A 17670-nucleotide genomic window follows, 5' to 3' on the forward strand; every position below is an offset into this window, starting at 1 on the left:
ATGTGTTTTATTGATTAATCTATATATATTCTATCCTATTAGATTATATACATGGATAAATAAATATTATATTTGTATTATATAATGTTATCATGTCATACGGATACGGACAGAGGAAGATGATGTATGACTGACATATAACAGCAGCGAAGTTTTTTTTTTTTTTTTTTTTTTTGAGGAAAAGCCCTTGGAGTCTTGGACCGTTGGGCGTGATTATATTTATCCTTAAAGGAAAGGAGTTCATATTACAAAAATCCTATCAGTAAAGTAAAAGACAGTAATGAAAATTACAAAGTTCTTACCAGTAACTTAAAAAACTGATAATGAGAATTAAGAAATAAAAACCTACATGGGATGCTTGTGCTATTTCAGCCAATCTATCTATAGAAATCACCCCTCTTACTAAAACGGAAAAAGGCATTGCCACATTGGTAGAGCCTAATCTCTCTCAAAACTAAACAAGTTCTGACCAGAACAGTGAGCAGCGAAGTAGACCTCTTGAGGATTTTCTGCGACAACAGACGATTCTGAGAAAGAATATAATATGGATATAGTTTATAATAAGAGTAGATGCTTCATTGTTTTATTCGGAACTGTTCCGATAATAAATAATTCAGATGTTTGCAAAGTCGGTCACGAGCAAAGTAAGCACCAACCTATAAATTTTTAACTAGCAACGACATTACATACTGTCGGTCTAGTGGTAGAAAAAAATGGCCACAAAAGATCTCATGATAAAGTGTCCGACAGTGGTCCAAGAGAAATAAGACCAAGAAAAGACTGCTTATCCCGGAAGCAAGCAAGCAGGGCATGAAGGGTATTTATCTCGCCATAATTTCATCATCAATTATTCCACCTCGCTTTCGCCTCTTATAATTTTGTTGTACGTATAATTATCTGCCCTTTATTTATTTTCCCTTTGCTCTACCATTCGCTATTTATTTATTTTATTAAATGAATCGCCCCAACCGCTTTGCTATTCTACTATACACTTCCCATTTCTAGGTAGCCGCATCTGGTATCAATTTTTCACACTTTTAACCTCTCCAAAGTAACTCGTTACCTCTAATGGTGAGTTTAACCGCGCACCTAACCTTCAATTCCATTCGTTGCACTATATATGCAATATGGCTGCTCATAAGTCTATATGCTCTGCGCGCATCGTCATCTCCCACATTCTATCTTTCATTCTTTAATCACCAACTTTATTTATGTTTAGTATTATTCCCAGACCCAGTACATAGCACTTGCCCAACCTAAAGTTAAATTTTTTCACTTTTATCCACCTCCATTAAGTCCATTCCTTCTCTTTTGGCCTTTCTTTTTTGGTTTAGTTCTCTATTATTTTGTGGATTCCAACTGTACTGACAACGCCGCCATGCCCATTCATTGCTTTTTGGTATGTATAGCTGTAGCACCTCTCTTTCTCTATTCCCTCTCTTCCTTCTCTCTCCCTTCATATGTTTGTCTGAAAAAGACCTCCCCTTTATCTGAAACAGACCTCCTTGTTTTGCTCTTTAAAATACAAGTAAATCTCTCACCCAGTTTTGTTCCCTGTAACTGAAAAACAGAGTATGGAGTAAGGAAGAAACTAAGGGAGGAAGACTATAGAGCCATGGATAGAAGCAATGGGGATGCTGCTCTCGAATTGAGCTCCTCACCGCTCGCCTCTTCGAGCAATCCAAACAAGTCAGGCCATCATGGCCATGGTCACGAGCAAGAGCAAGAGGAGGAAAGTAGCAGCGGGTACACTGTACCGTTTTATAAGTTGTTCGCATTTGCGGATTCCAAGGATGTGGTACTGATGCTACTCGGTACGGTCGGCTCCATTGCTAATGGGGCCGCGCTGCCGCTCATGACCGTTCTCTTTGGCAATTTGATTGATGCCTTTGGAGGTGCCCTGAGCCAACATGAAGTGGTTAACCGGGTTGCCAAGGTAATATATATATCCTTTCTCTCTATTTTTTTTTCTCTTTATTTTTTTGAAAAAAAAAAAAAATCAAATATCTGACACTATTCTTGTACCTTCTATTGGTGTGTTTATTGAAAATTATACTTCCTCATTTAATCTGGATTGATCTTTGAGTAACAAGTTTACCAAGGTAATGTTGTAAAACATTGTCTGATGGATGCTTGGTTGAAAAAACTATTAATAATAATATATGCATCTCAAAAGTAAAAAAGAGTAGTAAAAGTTGTCCTTGTGGGTTTTTTTTTTTTTTGATTAATCCTTGTGGGTTTTTGGTATCACAAGAAAGGGGGATAATCCATTTGCTTGTTTTATTTTTGGAATGAATTCAGGTTGCTCTCCAATTCATATATCTAGCTGTCGGGTCCGCCGTTGCATCCTTCTTTCGTAAGTCCATTTTTTTTTTTTTTTTTTAATTATTGCTTTGGCTCAAGTCAATTTCACATACCATGTCAATCTTTCAAATTCTTCTATGGGTCTGTATGACTGTATCTGCTACAAGGCTCACCTTGAATAAAGGTGCTCCTATTCAAGTCTGATCCTTCCAATGGTCAATGGACAGTTTTGATCCACACCACTGATGAGCTTATTGAGGTTCTTAATGTAGACCATCCATATATAGAAGTCTGATCTCAACAGTAGAAATATTTTCCTTTACTATTGCCACAAGTTCAATTAAGGGCTGGTTTTCCTTTTTTTGCCCTTTGTCAACTTGTACTGAGTTTTTTCCCCCACTTGCCAATTTAATTTGTGCTGTAAACAGAGGTTACTTGTTGGATGGCAACGGGAGAGAGACAAGCAGCAAGAATAAGGAGTTTGTACTTGAAAACTATATTAAGACAGGAAATTGCGTTCTTCGATAAGTACACGAACACTGGAGAGGTAGTCGGGAGGATGTCTGGCGATACTGTTCTAATTCAAGATGCCATGGGAGAAAAGGTATGTTCTTAAATACACCTTTTTTTTTTTTTTATCTTGTTATTCGGGCTACTTCTCTGGTCTGATGGTTTGTATAGCATGGCAAGGTTCCAGAAGAAAAGAAATCGAGCAATAACAAAGTAAATAAATAACAAATTAAGCTAAAAAAGTATGCAGTATACCAGCAAACTAGTAAAAGGTGCTCCTTTCAAGAATTGCCGTATGATGAATAAATTTTTACGGCTTAATTTGGTAACAACATGATATTTTAATGGTCAATTTTATTTATTTTTAACTTTATTTCTGTCTCGGGTCAAATATAACTTCACATGTTTATTTTTTTTCAAATCAGGTGGGGAAGTTCATACAGTTGGTGACGACATTTTTTGGAGGCTTCATTGTAGCTTTTGTTCAAGGATGGCTCCTGACACTTGTGATGCTATCAACAATACCACCTCTAGTGCTCGCTGGCGCTGTCATGTCTACAGTAGTTGCCAAAATGGCATCACTTGGTCAAGCAGCCTATGCAGAAGCATCAGTTGTTGTCGAGCAGACTATTGGTTCGATTAGAACTGTAAGATTCCTTTTTTTTTTTGAGGTGGATTAGATTGTAAGATTCATGCATGTGCCTTTTGTTAAACAATAAAATGGAAGGACCAAAGTGCTATACCAACAATCATTGGTTGGTAATGATGATAATTACTTTTTGAAAGAGCCCGGCATCATTTATGCAAATAAAAATTATGTATCAGGTTGCCTCATTTACCGGAGAAAAACAAGCAGTTGAGAAGTATGACAAGTCACTAAAAAGTGCTTATAAAACGGGGGTAAAAGAGGGTCTGGCAGCCGGACTCGGCATGGGTACGGTAATGCTTCTCATGTTTTGTGGATACTCCTTGGGTATATGGTACGGTGCTAAGCTTATCCTTGAGAGAGGCTATACCGGGGCTAAGGTTATGAATGTCATCTTTGCAGTTCTCACTGGTTCTTTGTGAGTTTCTTCTCTTGCGTATTACATTTGAATTGGGGTAATAATACATACAATTTACATACATCACAAGCTTTTAATAATCTGGAAATTTGCCCTCGGACCATTTTGATTTTCTTGTGTTTAATCTGCATTCTCAAAGCAAAACTTCTTTTACCCATTGAGAAAGAAAATGAGTTCTCGCAGCATCACACAGTTATTTTGTCTGAGTCTTTGAGACGTGGTTAAAATCATGCATCCAATGATTTCAAGAATTTTACTACAATTATATCAGTGCTATAATTAATTAATGTAGATGTTACTGATAGTATCACAAATTAACTATATTTATTTCAATTTTCAGGTCATTAGGCCAGGGATCTCCATGCCTCAAGTCATTTGCGGCAGGTCAGGCAGCTGCATACAAAATGTTTGAGACAATTAACCGAAAACCTTACATAGACTCGTACAGTGTGAAAGGGAAGAAACTGGATGACATAAGAGGTGACATAGAATTCTGCGATGTGTACTTCTCATACCCGACAAGACCCCACGAGCTAATATTTAAAGGCTTTTCCCTCTCAATATCTAGTGGGACCACCGTAGCACTCGTTGGACAGAGTGGGAGTGGTAAATCCACGGTTGTAAGCTTGATTGAGCGATTTTATGACCCACAAGCAGGAGAGGTGCTGATTGATGGTGTTGATTTGAGGGAGTTTCAGCTAAGGTGGATAAGAGGGAAGATCGGGCTTGTTAGCCAGGAGCCAGTGCTTTTTGCCGGTACAATCAGAGATAACATTGCGTATGGAAAGGATGATGCCACCGTTCAGGAGATTAGAGCTGCTGCCGAGCTTGCCAATGCTGCCAAGTTTATTGACAAAATGCCCAAGGTAAGGAAAATATATGTTTATAACCCTGAGAAACCAATTTTTACGAACTTTGTTTCGGATTTAATGCTCCTTGATATTCGTGTGAAACAAACTGCTTCTCACATAAAAAAGAAGAAGCTTGTTTATTGAATGTCCTAAAAATGTTCAACTGAGTGACTTCTAGAGAAAAGGAATTTTTGAAGGTCCCACATGTGACGTGACAATTTTTTTTTTTTTATGGATTGAGTATGGATAGTGAGTTACAAAAGAAAAAAAAAATATTTTTCGGCTTTCATTCAGTTTTTACTTCTTACTCTTGCTAAGATGTTTCTTCGTTTTCCCTTAGGAAATATTTGAACTTTGTTGGGTAATCCAAATCAAATCATAATGACAGAAACTAACATTGCTAAAACACTCAGGGGTTTGACACTTCAGTTGGGGAGCATGGGACCCAGTTGTCAGGAGGTCAGAAGCAGAGGATAGCAATTGCCAGGGCAATTCTGAAAGACCCGAGAATACTTCTTCTTGATGAGGCCACAAGTGCTCTTGATGCAGAGTCTGAAAGGATAGTGCAAGAGGCTCTCGATCGAGTCATGAGCAACCGAACAACAGTTGTAGTTGCACATCGGCTGAGCACTGTCAGAAATGCTGATACAATTGCTGTGATACACAGAGGCGCCATCGTTGAGAAAGGTACTGCTTGATTTAGCTGTCATTTTGTTAAGCTTATTAATTGCATCCCCTGAATTGGAACCACAATTCATGGTAAATTCTTTCACTTTGTTCAGGGTCACATTCAGAGCTCCTAAAGGACCCTGAAGGAGCCTACACCCAGCTGACCCGTCTACAGGAACAGAGCCATAAAGAAACAGACCGCGAAAAGCCAGACAGCCGCCGGTCTAGTAAGCAGCAATCATCGTCCATTCATCCCTCTCCAAGCCGGCGCATGTCACGTGAGAACAGTAGCCACCATTCCTTCTCAGTACCATTTGCGCTTCCAGTTGGCATCGACCTCCAAGACAGCACATCAGATATCTCTATGGAGTCCCCACAGGATGTCTCCATGTCCCGCCTTGCGAGTTTAAACAAACCCGAAATCCCTTTCCTTGTGTTTGGTTGCATTGCGTCAGTTATTGGCGGAATTGTTTTCCCTGTGTTTTCTATATTATTGTCCAATGTCATAAGTGCATTTTATCAACCACCCCATAAATTGAAAACCGAGTCCAATTTTTGGTCATGCATGTTTCTAGCTTTTGGTGCTGTGTCATTTTTCGCACTCCCAGCTAGTTCGTACTTCTTTGCTGTGGCCGGGTCCAGCTTGATAAAGAGGATTAGAATGATGACATTTGAGAAGGTGGTAAATATGGAGATTAGGTGGTTTGACGACCCTGATAACTCCAGTGGTGCCATCGGGGCACGATTGTCAGCCGATGCAGCAAAGGTTAGGGGACTTGTTGGCGATGCTCTTTCGTTGATGGTACAGAATACTGCAACTCTGGTTGCGGGGCTAGTGATTGCGTTTGTCTCTAATTGGGAGTTGGCGCTGATTATATTGGCTTTAATTCCACTAATTGGCATGAATGGATTTATCCAGATGAAATTTATGGCTGGTTTTAGTGCTGATGCTAAGGTATCCATCTTTACAGTGCTTTTACATTTGTTGAATACATAATTCATATGTATACTGCAAGTAAAATCCTAGATTAAATTATGATGGTGATGAACTAACAGATAATGTACGAGGAAGCAAGTCAAGTGGCAAATGACGCGGTGAGCAGTATACGAACAGTGGCATCATTCTGTGCAGAGGAGAAGGTGATGCAGCTCTACCAGAGGAAGTGTGAGGGACCGATGCGAGCCGGCATCAGACAGGGCATCATCAGTGGCTTCGGCTTTGGGGTTTCCTTCTTCTTGCTGTTTTGTGTCTACGCCACCAGCTTTTATGCCGGGGCCCGTCTTGTTGAAGAAGGGAAAACCACCTTTCCCAAAGTATTTCGAGTATTCCTTGCACTTGCAATGGCAGCAATAGGGGTGTCGCAGTCAAGTTCTCTGACATTGGATTCATCCAAAGCCAAAGGGGCTGCAGCCTCAATCTTTGCAATAATAGACCGAAAATCAAGGATAGATCCAAGTGATGATAGTGGCCTCACCTTGGAAAATGTCAGGGGCAGCATAGAGTTCCGCCACGTCAGCTTCAGATACCCTACTCGTCCAGATATTCAAATCTTTCGGGACCTCTGTTTGTCTATACATTCTGGACAGGTTTGCATTTCCTTCATTGCACTCATGTTGCATTTACTTTATACCCTACCCTGTCACAAGCTATTCTCTTGCAAAAATGCTGTTGACCTGTGGGTTAATTTGTGAAACAAGAGACTGTTGTTTTGACTGGTACATATATGTTGGTAAAGACCTCAGGTATGGCATAATTTGCACTGTGTATTAAGGCCTCAGTTAAATCTTGGCTTCAAAACAGAGCCTGAATAGAGCGAGGGGGAAGGGGAATTGGTAGATATTTAAATTTTACTTCAATTTGTTGTACTTCTCTTTCCTGGGAAGGTTTTGTGACAATTGTACTTGAGTCTTTGATTTGATTATGCAAACATTCTATTTGATTGATTATCCAGACAGTAGCGCTCGTGGGGGAAAGTGGAAGTGGAAAATCGACAGCCATCGCTCTCCTGCAGAGATTTTATGACCCTGACATGGGACACATTTTGCTAGATGGGGCCGAGATACAGAAATTCCAGGTCAGGTGGCTGAGAAAACAGATGGGGCTAGTTAGCCAAGAGCCTGCTCTCTTTAATGACACGATTCGATCCAACATTGCTTATGGCAAGGAGGGGAACGCCACTGAATCTGAGATCACATCTGCTGCTGAGCGGGCAAATGCTCACAAGTTCATCAGCAGCTTGCACCAAGTTAGTTTTCGATTTATATTTAACGCAAAATCAGTGGCACTTTTTTTTGTTCTCTATTGGTGTTTTTAATTAGTTTGGTTGTTGATGGGGTACTTATAGCTGACATGGGGCTTTGTCGACAATGGTTCTCACAAATACAAATCAGGAGAGATAATTAGACCTCTCACTGTCTCACAGGACCTAAAAAGGTTACCCTACCTAAAGTGAAATACCGTACAAGTATCCCTGTACACAATCCCAAAAATCCCCTATTCCAAAATCTTAGTAAAACGCTCTTTGTTATAATTCTGAACTACCATCCCACTTATTATGACATTGAAAATTTGTCTGAAATATATAACTAAAAGAAAAGATTGTTTGTCTTAACTGTAGGGATATGACACGTTGGTAGGAGAGCGTGGGGCCCAGCTGTCAGGTGGCCAGAAGCAGCGTGTCGCAATTGCACGCGCCATAGTAAAAAACCCCAGAATCCTTCTACTGGATGAGGCAACTAGTGCACTCGATGCAGAGTCTGAGCGCGTGGTGCAAGATGCGTTGGATCGTGTTATGGTCAACCGTACGACCGTGGTGGTGGCCCACCGACTTTCAACTATAAAAAATGCCAATGTGATTGCAGTTGTCAAGAATGGGGTGATTGTAGAGAAGGGGAAGCACGACACACTGATCGGCATAAAGGATGGGGCTTATGCGTCCTTGGTTGCGCTTCACTCCAAGGACACATCATAGCCCATGCTGCTTATTTTTCCAGTCCTGAGAAAAAATTGTAAAGTTTTAGGATACTAAATTACTTGTATGATATATAAAGGTGACATTTATTATTGGAACAATTTGCTTGGAGAGCAAAGGTTGCTCACCAAAAGATAAAACTAATCTTTACAAGGTAATAAATTTTTAAGATGAATAGTTGTCTGTACATACAGTAGCGATGAGCAATTACATACATCAGCATAATCCTTAATTTCAATTTTTTTTCTATTAATTATGTAGATTACTATTTTCAAGTAGGTACAGAACATTATTTTAAGATTTTCAAGTAGGTGTATTTTTTCTGGAATAATTTTCTGGAACAAGTTCTGATTAACCTAATATTATTTCTAATCAACGGAGTTATGTATATCAATGACATGAGCACATAATTTGATAAATAGACTATAATACTAATACTTTGTTGAATGGACAAAACAGAGACAATACCCAAGTATCAATGAACAGAGAAAATCAATGTATCGGATTTATTGATGCAGCGACCTCCTTATTTTTTCTTCTCCAGTTCCAGAAAATCGACGTCTCTTGGGCAAATGCATGGAAGCCGAGCCCATTTGCGGTTTTTCAGCTGCCATACAGGTTCTACAAGAGTACAGGAGAAAAGGAATATAGAGCATTCTTTCTCTGAGACCAAATCAAACATGTTATAAGAGCTAAAAGAGCAAAAAAGAAAATTAAAGAGCGAAGACAATTCCAAATTCTTTTGTTCTGAGACATAGATCTGTTACACCCTCCTAAATCAATTAGTAGGGTAATATTATACAATACACCATGCTAATTCAACTGTAGTTCAATGAATAAAAGGAGTTAACGATTAGGAGAAAACATTAGACGTGAGGTATAGGAAGGAGACGATATCTCCAGTTCAAATTGAAGGGCAGTTTGGTCAATGTAATTTTTAAAATAATTAAATAAAACGTTAAATAATTAAAAGGGTTAAAAGAAATTATGTTAAATTTTTGTGGGTATATTGGATATTATGGTGTTTTTATGGAGAAAATGGCTATTTTAAAAATTTATATGGATATACTGGAAATTTTCCCTCTTTTTTAATTGCTTGATTGATATTTCAGAAGATAAATACTACATAAACGACCTAAGATGGTAAGTACCCAGCAAAATGTATTAGATGCACAAACTTAGTATTATAATAGGTATTAATCATACATTGCTAGACTACCATGGGAATCAACCACGCTGAAAGTATTACAGATTAAGAATTTCACAAAAACACTTCTCTTAGATAATTGCAATTTTTTTCCTTGAAAAATAGGCATAATGCCCTTCCATTATATAAATAAAAGTAGCTATACAATGTCCAAAGGAAAAAAAAAAAAATAAAAAAATTGAAAACTACCCAAGAGAAACCCGGAGCACGTATCGGTCTCAGCAACACATTCGAAATCCTTAACCAGATACTGAACTCCAAGACTGGCCCATCAAGAAGAAATATCAAGGTTTTAGTCGTAATTATTTAACACATCATCGATCCTAGACAAAACACAAGTACATCCATACCTAAAACCCAACAAAAAAAAAAGGCATAGACCCCATGCCAGTTGAACAGCATTAGCATAGAAACCAAGTTATGTGCCATAGTACTAATAAAAACAGCAAAAGGCACTAACAACTGTGCCAACAATTTCATGAGAACACTCCAATTATTACAAAGAAAGCAAGCAGCAAGGCGAAACAGATATCAAGCATGCATATAAGAAAATAACTTGTCAAGCAGTATCGGTACCAATGTAGCATATGAGAAATGAACTTGTCAAGCAGTATCGGTACCAATGTATTGGTACCAGGATGTTTATCTTAATTGTTACAGTCAAACGGGTTTAAAAATCCCAAATGACCCAAATTAATTAGCAAAACCTTAGCAACTTGATTCATTGCTTACGCATTTGCGAGCCTTTATTGGGCTGGTTCGTTTATAACATATTGGGCCTACCTTACCTCGGCGAACCAATGCGATGCTTGACAATATGATGGCAATTATTCATGTGCAATTTTGCAAATGAAGCAATGGTATCTTGTTTTTATTTTTTGTTTTATTTTTTATTTTATTTTTAAATCTTCAAAGCCCGTAGGCCATCCTTCTCATTAAACCAAAAAGTTACATAGGTTACATTTGCAAAAGAAACCACATTTTAGAAGGCCATATTTGCTATTTCCCTCCCATCTACGCCAATTTACCAGTAAAATACCATAATCCCTTCAAATGCCCTTTTTACCCAGATACAGACATACAGTAGCTCATTGCCCTTGGGCACTTTACAGCAGCTGCCGAGAATTGAAATTTTGCAAACTAGTCCCTATTATATTCCAAGAAATTTATTGTTCTTACTTCAGATTAAATTCCACCTTAATTTATAGTCTTGTAAGCATAAAATAGAGTGTAAAAGAAAAACAGAAGAGAAAACTATAAGGTAGGAAAATATGTAAAAACCATCTGGAGTCCATCCAAGACAGACTCTGGCATTTAAGCAAAACAATTCAAAGGCTACTCAAGCTGACACATTTGTGAGCTTAGTGCTAATACTTGAATTAATCTAAACAAAAGTTAAGTGTATAAAACTCTTACAGTCCAGAAAAGAGAAGAAAAAATAAAAAAAAAGAGAAGAAAAAGGAAAAGGGAATAAAAATGCCAGTCTTTTATTTATTTTATTGAGAACGAGGGTCAGTTCTAAGCAGAATAACTTGAGCTGCATTGGCATCTTATGAGACAAGATTAATTCTACAAATAAAAGTACGACACCTATTTTTATCTAAAGGCAGAAAGGAAGAAGCACATCTCATGCTGCACAGACGAACTGACACCTACATACTGAAGCTTCAAACTGCAACAATAACAACAATCACAATAAAACAATTGACGACATAATTATCAATTTCACCAACTTGAACTGCCAATTAATCTAGATGTGATCTTGCAGTGCCAAAGTGCATTTCAACCTAACTTAAATAAGTTCATGCAAGGGAACAAAGTAGAAGGTAGAGGAACCTGCTAACATGTTAAAGAATGACTTCATCGACATACATGGATGACCAAGTTGGACTAGATTGATTGTCAGATAAGTACAACTTCTAGGGGGTTATTTGCTAGAAGAAATCTCTCTTTTTGCCTTTTCATTTTTTAAATTCGCTCTTGCCTTTCTTTTCCTTTCAGAAAAGAAAGATGGGATGTATGAAAAGTTCGGGATATTTGGTGGCCGTTAACCCCAGAAAAAAAGAATAGTCAGGAAAAAAAAATTGTATGAAAAAAAAAAAAAAAATCAAACTTAGCATTTAAGAATTGAAATTGAGTATTTTGGAAACAAAGAAAAGACCAGACTTTCAAAACCCCGCCTCCTATCAGATGCCGGACTTTCAAAATCCGGTCATGGTTTTTTCAACCTGTGCACTCACCTTAAACTTGTAATTGTGGCCGAACTAGGTCGTACTTGTAGGTCCAGCCCGCCCTTGACCGGACTTCCATAACTCTGATCTTGTTTATTTTCATATTTTTTTCAATTTCAATTTTCAAATGATAATTTTTATTTTTATTTTTTGAAACAAATTTGTTTCCAGAATGGCCATGTAATTCTGGGTTATAGTTACGAAGTCTGAAAGACAAAGGACACGAAAAATGGAACAACAATAATTGTCTTGAGGATAATCCATTAACCAAACAAAAGTGGTCACATAATTAGCCAATCAATAATAAGTAGTTTAGTAGAGTGTGCATCTAGATAAGTAATAGATGTCTAAATAACTTCATTTTAAGTATTCCTTTTGTTTACTTGAATTTTCAATTACTATTTCATGTCTTCTGATTAGGAAAACTGTAATTTATGCAATCATCTAAGACAAGACTGACCCCAATTGCTGTCAATTATAATATAATATTCTAAAAGGGTTACAAACATTATTTTGTAACCAGCACGAAAGATTGACATGCAGAAGCTTTTCTTATTTGCCATATCAACCCTAATACAGCTTTGATTACAAAACAAATAATTTTGGGATAATGCCATTCAAATGCAACCTCTCAAAGCACAAAACTTAAAAAAACAAAATTTATGACAATTAGCCCCACAAATTGTAATTTTCAAAATTACACATTTGAGTTTCAAGTGTGCAACAAGAACTAATGGATAAGTAAAATCATATGCAATTCAAGAAACTGTGTGTGTGCGTGAGAGAGAGAGAGAGGGGGGGGGGGGAGGGTAGAACCTTGCGTTGAAGTTTAACTAAGCATGGCACAATTGAAGCCATTGCTTACAAGCTTGGTGATGGCATCTCTGAGCACAAAGTACTCGGCCTCCACATTATACACCTGGTATGAAATTCTGGCATACCCAGTGACGCGTGTGGGCCCTTCTTCTCCAGCCTCCACCCTCCTGGAGTTATAATAAATGGGTACCTCCACTTTGTACTCCTCCCTCAGCAGTCCCCGCAGCTTCATTGCATCAGAGTCGGAGCAGATTCCCAGGCATCCCGGCAAGCCAACCATGACCATGCTCCCGCTCATCTCAGGAGGGGCCCCCAGGTCAGTGCCCCATGCTTGCGCTAGCATTCTCCCCATTTCCACCACCTTCTCATGGTTCCTCTTACGGATGCCTTCGATCCCGCCCTCAAACTTATTCACAAAGTTGATCGCATCGGGGACCACAAGCTGGGCACTGTAGTCCCGGGTCCCAATCCAGCCAGATTCCATGGGCAGACCGTTGCCATACTCATGAGAGACGACAGGGTGGTGGAGGCTGTTGGATCTGCCCTTGCAGGAGTGAAGGAAGGCAACAGCTGGCGGGCAGAAGAACCACTTGTGCAGGTTACTGGTATAGAAATCAGCTCCGATGGCCTCCACGTCCACTTCCACATTGCCGATGGCGTGGGCCCCGTCAACGAAGACCTGGTCGACTCCTTCCTCACGGCAGATCTGGACCAGCTCGCGGACAGGGACTACCACACAAGGCATGGAGGTGATGTGGTCGATCACTGCCATACGGACACGCCGACCTGGGAAAAATGTAGCAGTTGACAATCAATATAAAAGTGAGTAGAAGGCAAACTGGCAATTGATATGCAGTACATGAGATACTATCACAGGCAACCATGAAACAAGCAATTGCCAGATGGAAGAGAGGGACCAGGACTAGAGGACTAGAAGGAATGAATTACCTAAGTGATACTGGTAAGTTTGGATATAACCAGGAAGCCATATTTACAGAGCTAATAAGCACAAGTAGAAATATGATATAAAGAAGAAACAGAATAAAAATAAACCATTAGAGTTGCCAAGCTGGAGGGAGTTGCGAAACTCGCGGATGATGTCATCAGGGGAGGAGAGGGGGAATGGGAGGGGGACCTCAATGACATGGGCACCGGCACGGGCGGCATACGCATGGATAGACTTCTTGACAGCACCATAAGCATAGTGCAGCATGAGCACGACGTCGCCTTTGTGGAAGGTCCCCTCGGTGAACTGCCAGGCCATGTGCTGCAGCACAATGGCTGCCGCGGTCGTCGCATTGTCCACCAGTGCCACTTCCGCTGATGACTCTGATTCCTTGAGGCCAATGAAGGGCATCAGTGCCCGGCGCGACTTCTCCAGCGCTGGCTGCAGCGTATTGAAGTAGAAGGCGTCCGGCTGGGCTAGGAACAGCCGCTGGAACTCTCCCTGCGCCCGGAGCACCGATGCTGGGCACGACCCAAAGCTACCGTTGTTCAGCCGCACGACCCCTGCCTCGTGGTGCGCGAACTCCGATGCCAGGCACACCCCATGCCGAGGCCGTTTGGCCAGGGGGAGTGAGTGGGCCCCGTTCAGATCCGGCGCGCAGTGTCCGTTGGTGGAGGGACTGGGCTTGTCGTCGACAGAGGCGGAGGGTTCATGAGGCGGAGTATAGGGTTCCATTTGATACAGAGGTCTTATCTCAAGTCACCACCTCACTTCAATTCAATTGGATCATTTTCTTTCTTTGCGAGATTGGAGTTGGGATTGGGACAGGCGAGGGAGGAGGCGGCATGCCCAATCAAACAATCACTCAATCTGACTGTGGATGAACAAAGAGAAAGAGAGAGAGATATTGGAGTTGGGATTGGGATTGGGATTGCACGGTTTTCAGATGGCAGGGTAACTGGAACTGAAATAGGGTTTTTGCTTTTCCGTTTGCTAGTTCTCCTCTGATTTGATTTATTTGTTTATTTTATTTTACGGATAAATTTAATTAACAATTTGAGCATTTCTTTGGGACGAATCTGAAAGGAAAAAAAAATGGCAACAAAGAAAAAGAACTACAGCGACACACGCCTTACGTACGGACACAATTCGACGGCTAAAACAGTCTCCTTTTTTTGGTTAAAAGTTTGTAGGCGATTGTATTGATTCAATGATATACAATACAACTATTATATGTTTTTTTTTTAGAGAAATATTATGGTATCCCGAATCATCATATCCGAGCACGTCTCCTAAGTAGTTTAACAGAAAAAATCTCCAATGTTGTATAACTTTCATTTTCAGTGTTAATATCAAAACATTTAAAACTATGTTTAACATTTTACAATGCTACTCGTAAGCATGTAAACCTCTATCTGAAAGCATTAAAATTTTAAATCTGCATAGTTTTAACTTCTAACTACTTTTGTTTTCAAGTCAAAAACAAAAATATTCCTTTCACCCACTCTTTTTTATTTTTTCTTTGATCATTATAATTTATTTTTCCGATGATCCGTGATTAATTTTACGAATCTAAAAATACGAACGTTTTCTATTCGATTTTATCTTTTAAATAAGATCTATGAAGAAATACTTTTGAGTAATTTTGAAGTCATTTGTTTTTTTTTAAAGTAAAACTCATGAGCACATTAAATTTTCAAGTTTTTAAATATCAGTCTACAACCATTAAAATTTTCAAGGCTCTGTATATGAGATTTATATGTTTTGTAAATGCAGTGTTATTGTTGAGTTTTATATGCTTTGAAATATTATTGTTGAGGTTTTAATTCTTTGTACATGAGGTTTATATGTTTTATTCTAGAGATTTAAAGTGTTATTAATGAGGTTTATATGCTTGTGAACAGAGGTTCAAATCATTTTGAAGCAAAATATAAAAAAAAACTGAAAGTCACAAAGAAATTGATTTAAAACGTTACCAACGTTTATAAAACGTTACCAACGTTTATAAAACGTCACAACGTTTTAAATTAATATTAAATGTCAGAAATTTTTTATTTATATCCAAATTTAAATTGAAATTACAAAAAATATCCGTTTCGTCTGTTTTTTTTTCAAAAATACCCAAACCGGAATTTTTTTTTCGGAATTAACCCCTAAAACTAGAAATTTTTTTTCTGAAATCTCTATTCTAAAACTAGAAAAAAAAATTTCGGTTTTAGAATCCGGAATTTTTTTTCCGGTTTTCCAATTAAATTTTCAGAAATTTTTTTTTCAGAATCGCAGTGAATTCGTTTATAAAAACCGCGAAGTGTCGTCTCTCGCTTTCACTCAACGCGCTTTCAGTCTCAGCTCTCTCACAGTAAGTTATTTAATTTATAATTTAAATATATAATTATTTAATTTTAAATTATTTAAATTTAATATATTTAATTTTAATTTATTTAAATTTAGAAGTATTTAATTTTTTAATTATTTAAATATATAATTATTTAAATTTAGAATATTGTCATATTAATTAAAAAAAAATTCAAAATGGTGTAGAATAATTTAAAAATTCCAAAATAGTCTAAAATAATTTTAGAAATTCTAAAATGATTTAGAATTGTTTTAGGAACCTTTTTCCTTTTCGGATCCCTTACGGAGCTCTGACAGTCTGATCGATTGGCTCTTCGATTGAGGTAATTTTATTAATTTTATTTTCTTTATGTTAATTTTCATTTAATTTATAATTAATTAGTTCATTCCAAAATGATTTTTTTTATAATATTGTCCAGAAAATTTAGAATTTTTTACAACCTTCCAAAATGGTTTTGAATAATTAAAAAAATTCCAAAATGATTTAGAATAATTTTAGAATATCCAAAATGGTCTAGAATTTTTTTTAGAGGCAACACAATTTTTAATTACTTATATGTTGTTATTTTTGAAATTGCCAGACCAATCGAAATTAAAAATGACAACTATTTGTGTGAAAATTTATATTCGAGGGGAAATCCAATACAATGATGACGGGGTCTATTACAGTACCCGGGCTAAATACTCATTACCGCTAACCGTGAACCACAGTTTTGATTATCTTCGGAATGAGATTTATAAATTAGTTGGGTACAATTCTAGCCAAGCAAATCTGGAAATCCAGGCCAGGTTTTACATGTCCACAGATGGCCAACGTGACTACCAATTAGTACCAGTAATGAACCAACAATCATTCGAAATGATTTTAGGAATTGTGTCGTCTTTTCCACAAAGGTTACCGGTTTTGGAGTTATATGTGGAATTGGAACCGAACTATACCAGTCATATACCTGAACCTCTATCCTGACCCAGTACCAGTTGGAATCCTGTGGATCTCGACCCAATACCAGTTAGATCTCGATCTAGCACCAGTCGGTACTATGTGGATGTACCAATGAGACCCCGACCCAGCATCCTTAAAATTCTTTGGTTCAATATTTGATACAAATGCACAATGACCAATCATTTGGCTCAATTCTGACCTAGTTTTAACACTTTCCCGAGGATCCCCAATTACATTAGAAAGAGGATGAGAAGATACTTCCATTAGGTCTTCGGAAATTTAGTACTCAATTCGTGGAGGTTGTATCTCTTCGGTTTGCATTGCATCAACTATTGGATCCGTCTCAACATTTGTTGCATCCACACCTATTGGATCCATCTCAACATTTGTTGCATCCATGTTGGGTTGAGTTTGATCGGTTTGGTTCTCAATCTTGTCGGTTCTTACCTCGACTTCATCTTTGTCAAGAATTGGCGCTTCAATACCTACAATTTGAATACCTTGTTCGACCTTTTGATTAACATTTTCATCAAACTTAACATGCACAGATTCAATAACAATCTGTTGAGATGGAATATAAATTCTATAGGCTTTACTTGACATTGAATACCCTACAAACATTCCCTTAATTGATTTAGAATCAAATTTTGTAACCTTGGGGATTCATCAAGAACAAAACATTTAGACCCAAATATCCTAAAATGAGATATTTTTGGCTTGTACCCCTTCCATAGCTCATATGATATTTTATTAACGTGATTTACCATGTAGCATGCCGTATTGACCACTTCGGCCCAAAGGT

General features: G+C 38.1%; 2 protein-coding genes across 4 annotated transcripts; one reads left to right on the forward strand and one right to left on the reverse strand.

The window, feature by feature from the left end:
- The first annotated feature begins 938 nt into the window (after positions 1 to 938).
- Positions 939 to 8547, forward strand: LOC144567070 (ABC transporter B family member 21-like). 3 transcript variants are annotated; one of them, XM_078317114.1, is made up of 12 exons: positions 939 to 1005; positions 1572 to 1936; positions 2302 to 2356; positions 2733 to 2908; positions 3240 to 3461; positions 3640 to 3878; positions 4219 to 4744; positions 5143 to 5416; positions 5512 to 6353; positions 6455 to 6985; positions 7351 to 7644; positions 8017 to 8547. In XM_078317114.1, exons 2-12 carry the CDS (start codon positions 1616 to 1618, stop codon positions 8368 to 8370), a joined length of 3834 nt encoding a protein of 1277 aa, XP_078173240.1. In that variant the 5' UTR covers positions 939 to 1005; positions 1572 to 1615; the 3' UTR covers positions 8371 to 8547. The 3 variants fall into 3 exon arrangements, with proteins under 3 accessions (XP_078173240.1, XP_078173239.1, XP_078173241.1); XM_078317113.1 differs by lacking the exon at positions 939 to 1005 and adding an exon at positions 1159 to 1399; XM_078317115.1 differs by lacking the exons at positions 939 to 1005; positions 2302 to 2356 and having other exon boundaries at positions 1442 to 1936.
- Positions 8548 to 10838: 2291 nt separating this feature from the next.
- LOC144567263 (putative L-cysteine desulfhydrase 1) lies at positions 10839 to 14445 on the reverse strand. The gene is made up of 3 exons (XM_078317356.1): positions 13678 to 14445; positions 12625 to 13410; positions 10839 to 11249 (listed from the first exon to the last, which is right to left on the reverse strand). The coding sequence occupies exons 1-2, from the start codon at positions 14303 to 14305 to the stop codon at positions 12638 to 12640; spliced, it is 1401 nt and encodes a 466-aa protein (XP_078173482.1). The 5' UTR covers positions 14306 to 14445; the 3' UTR covers positions 10839 to 11249; positions 12625 to 12637.
- Between the last annotated feature and the right edge of the window lie 3225 nt (positions 14446 to 17670).

This window comes from Carex rostrata, chromosome 16 (assembly GCF_964058835.1).
Source record: "Carex rostrata chromosome 16, lpCarRost1.2, whole genome shotgun sequence".
NCBI lineage: Eukaryota > Viridiplantae > Streptophyta > Magnoliopsida > Poales > Cyperaceae > Carex > Carex rostrata.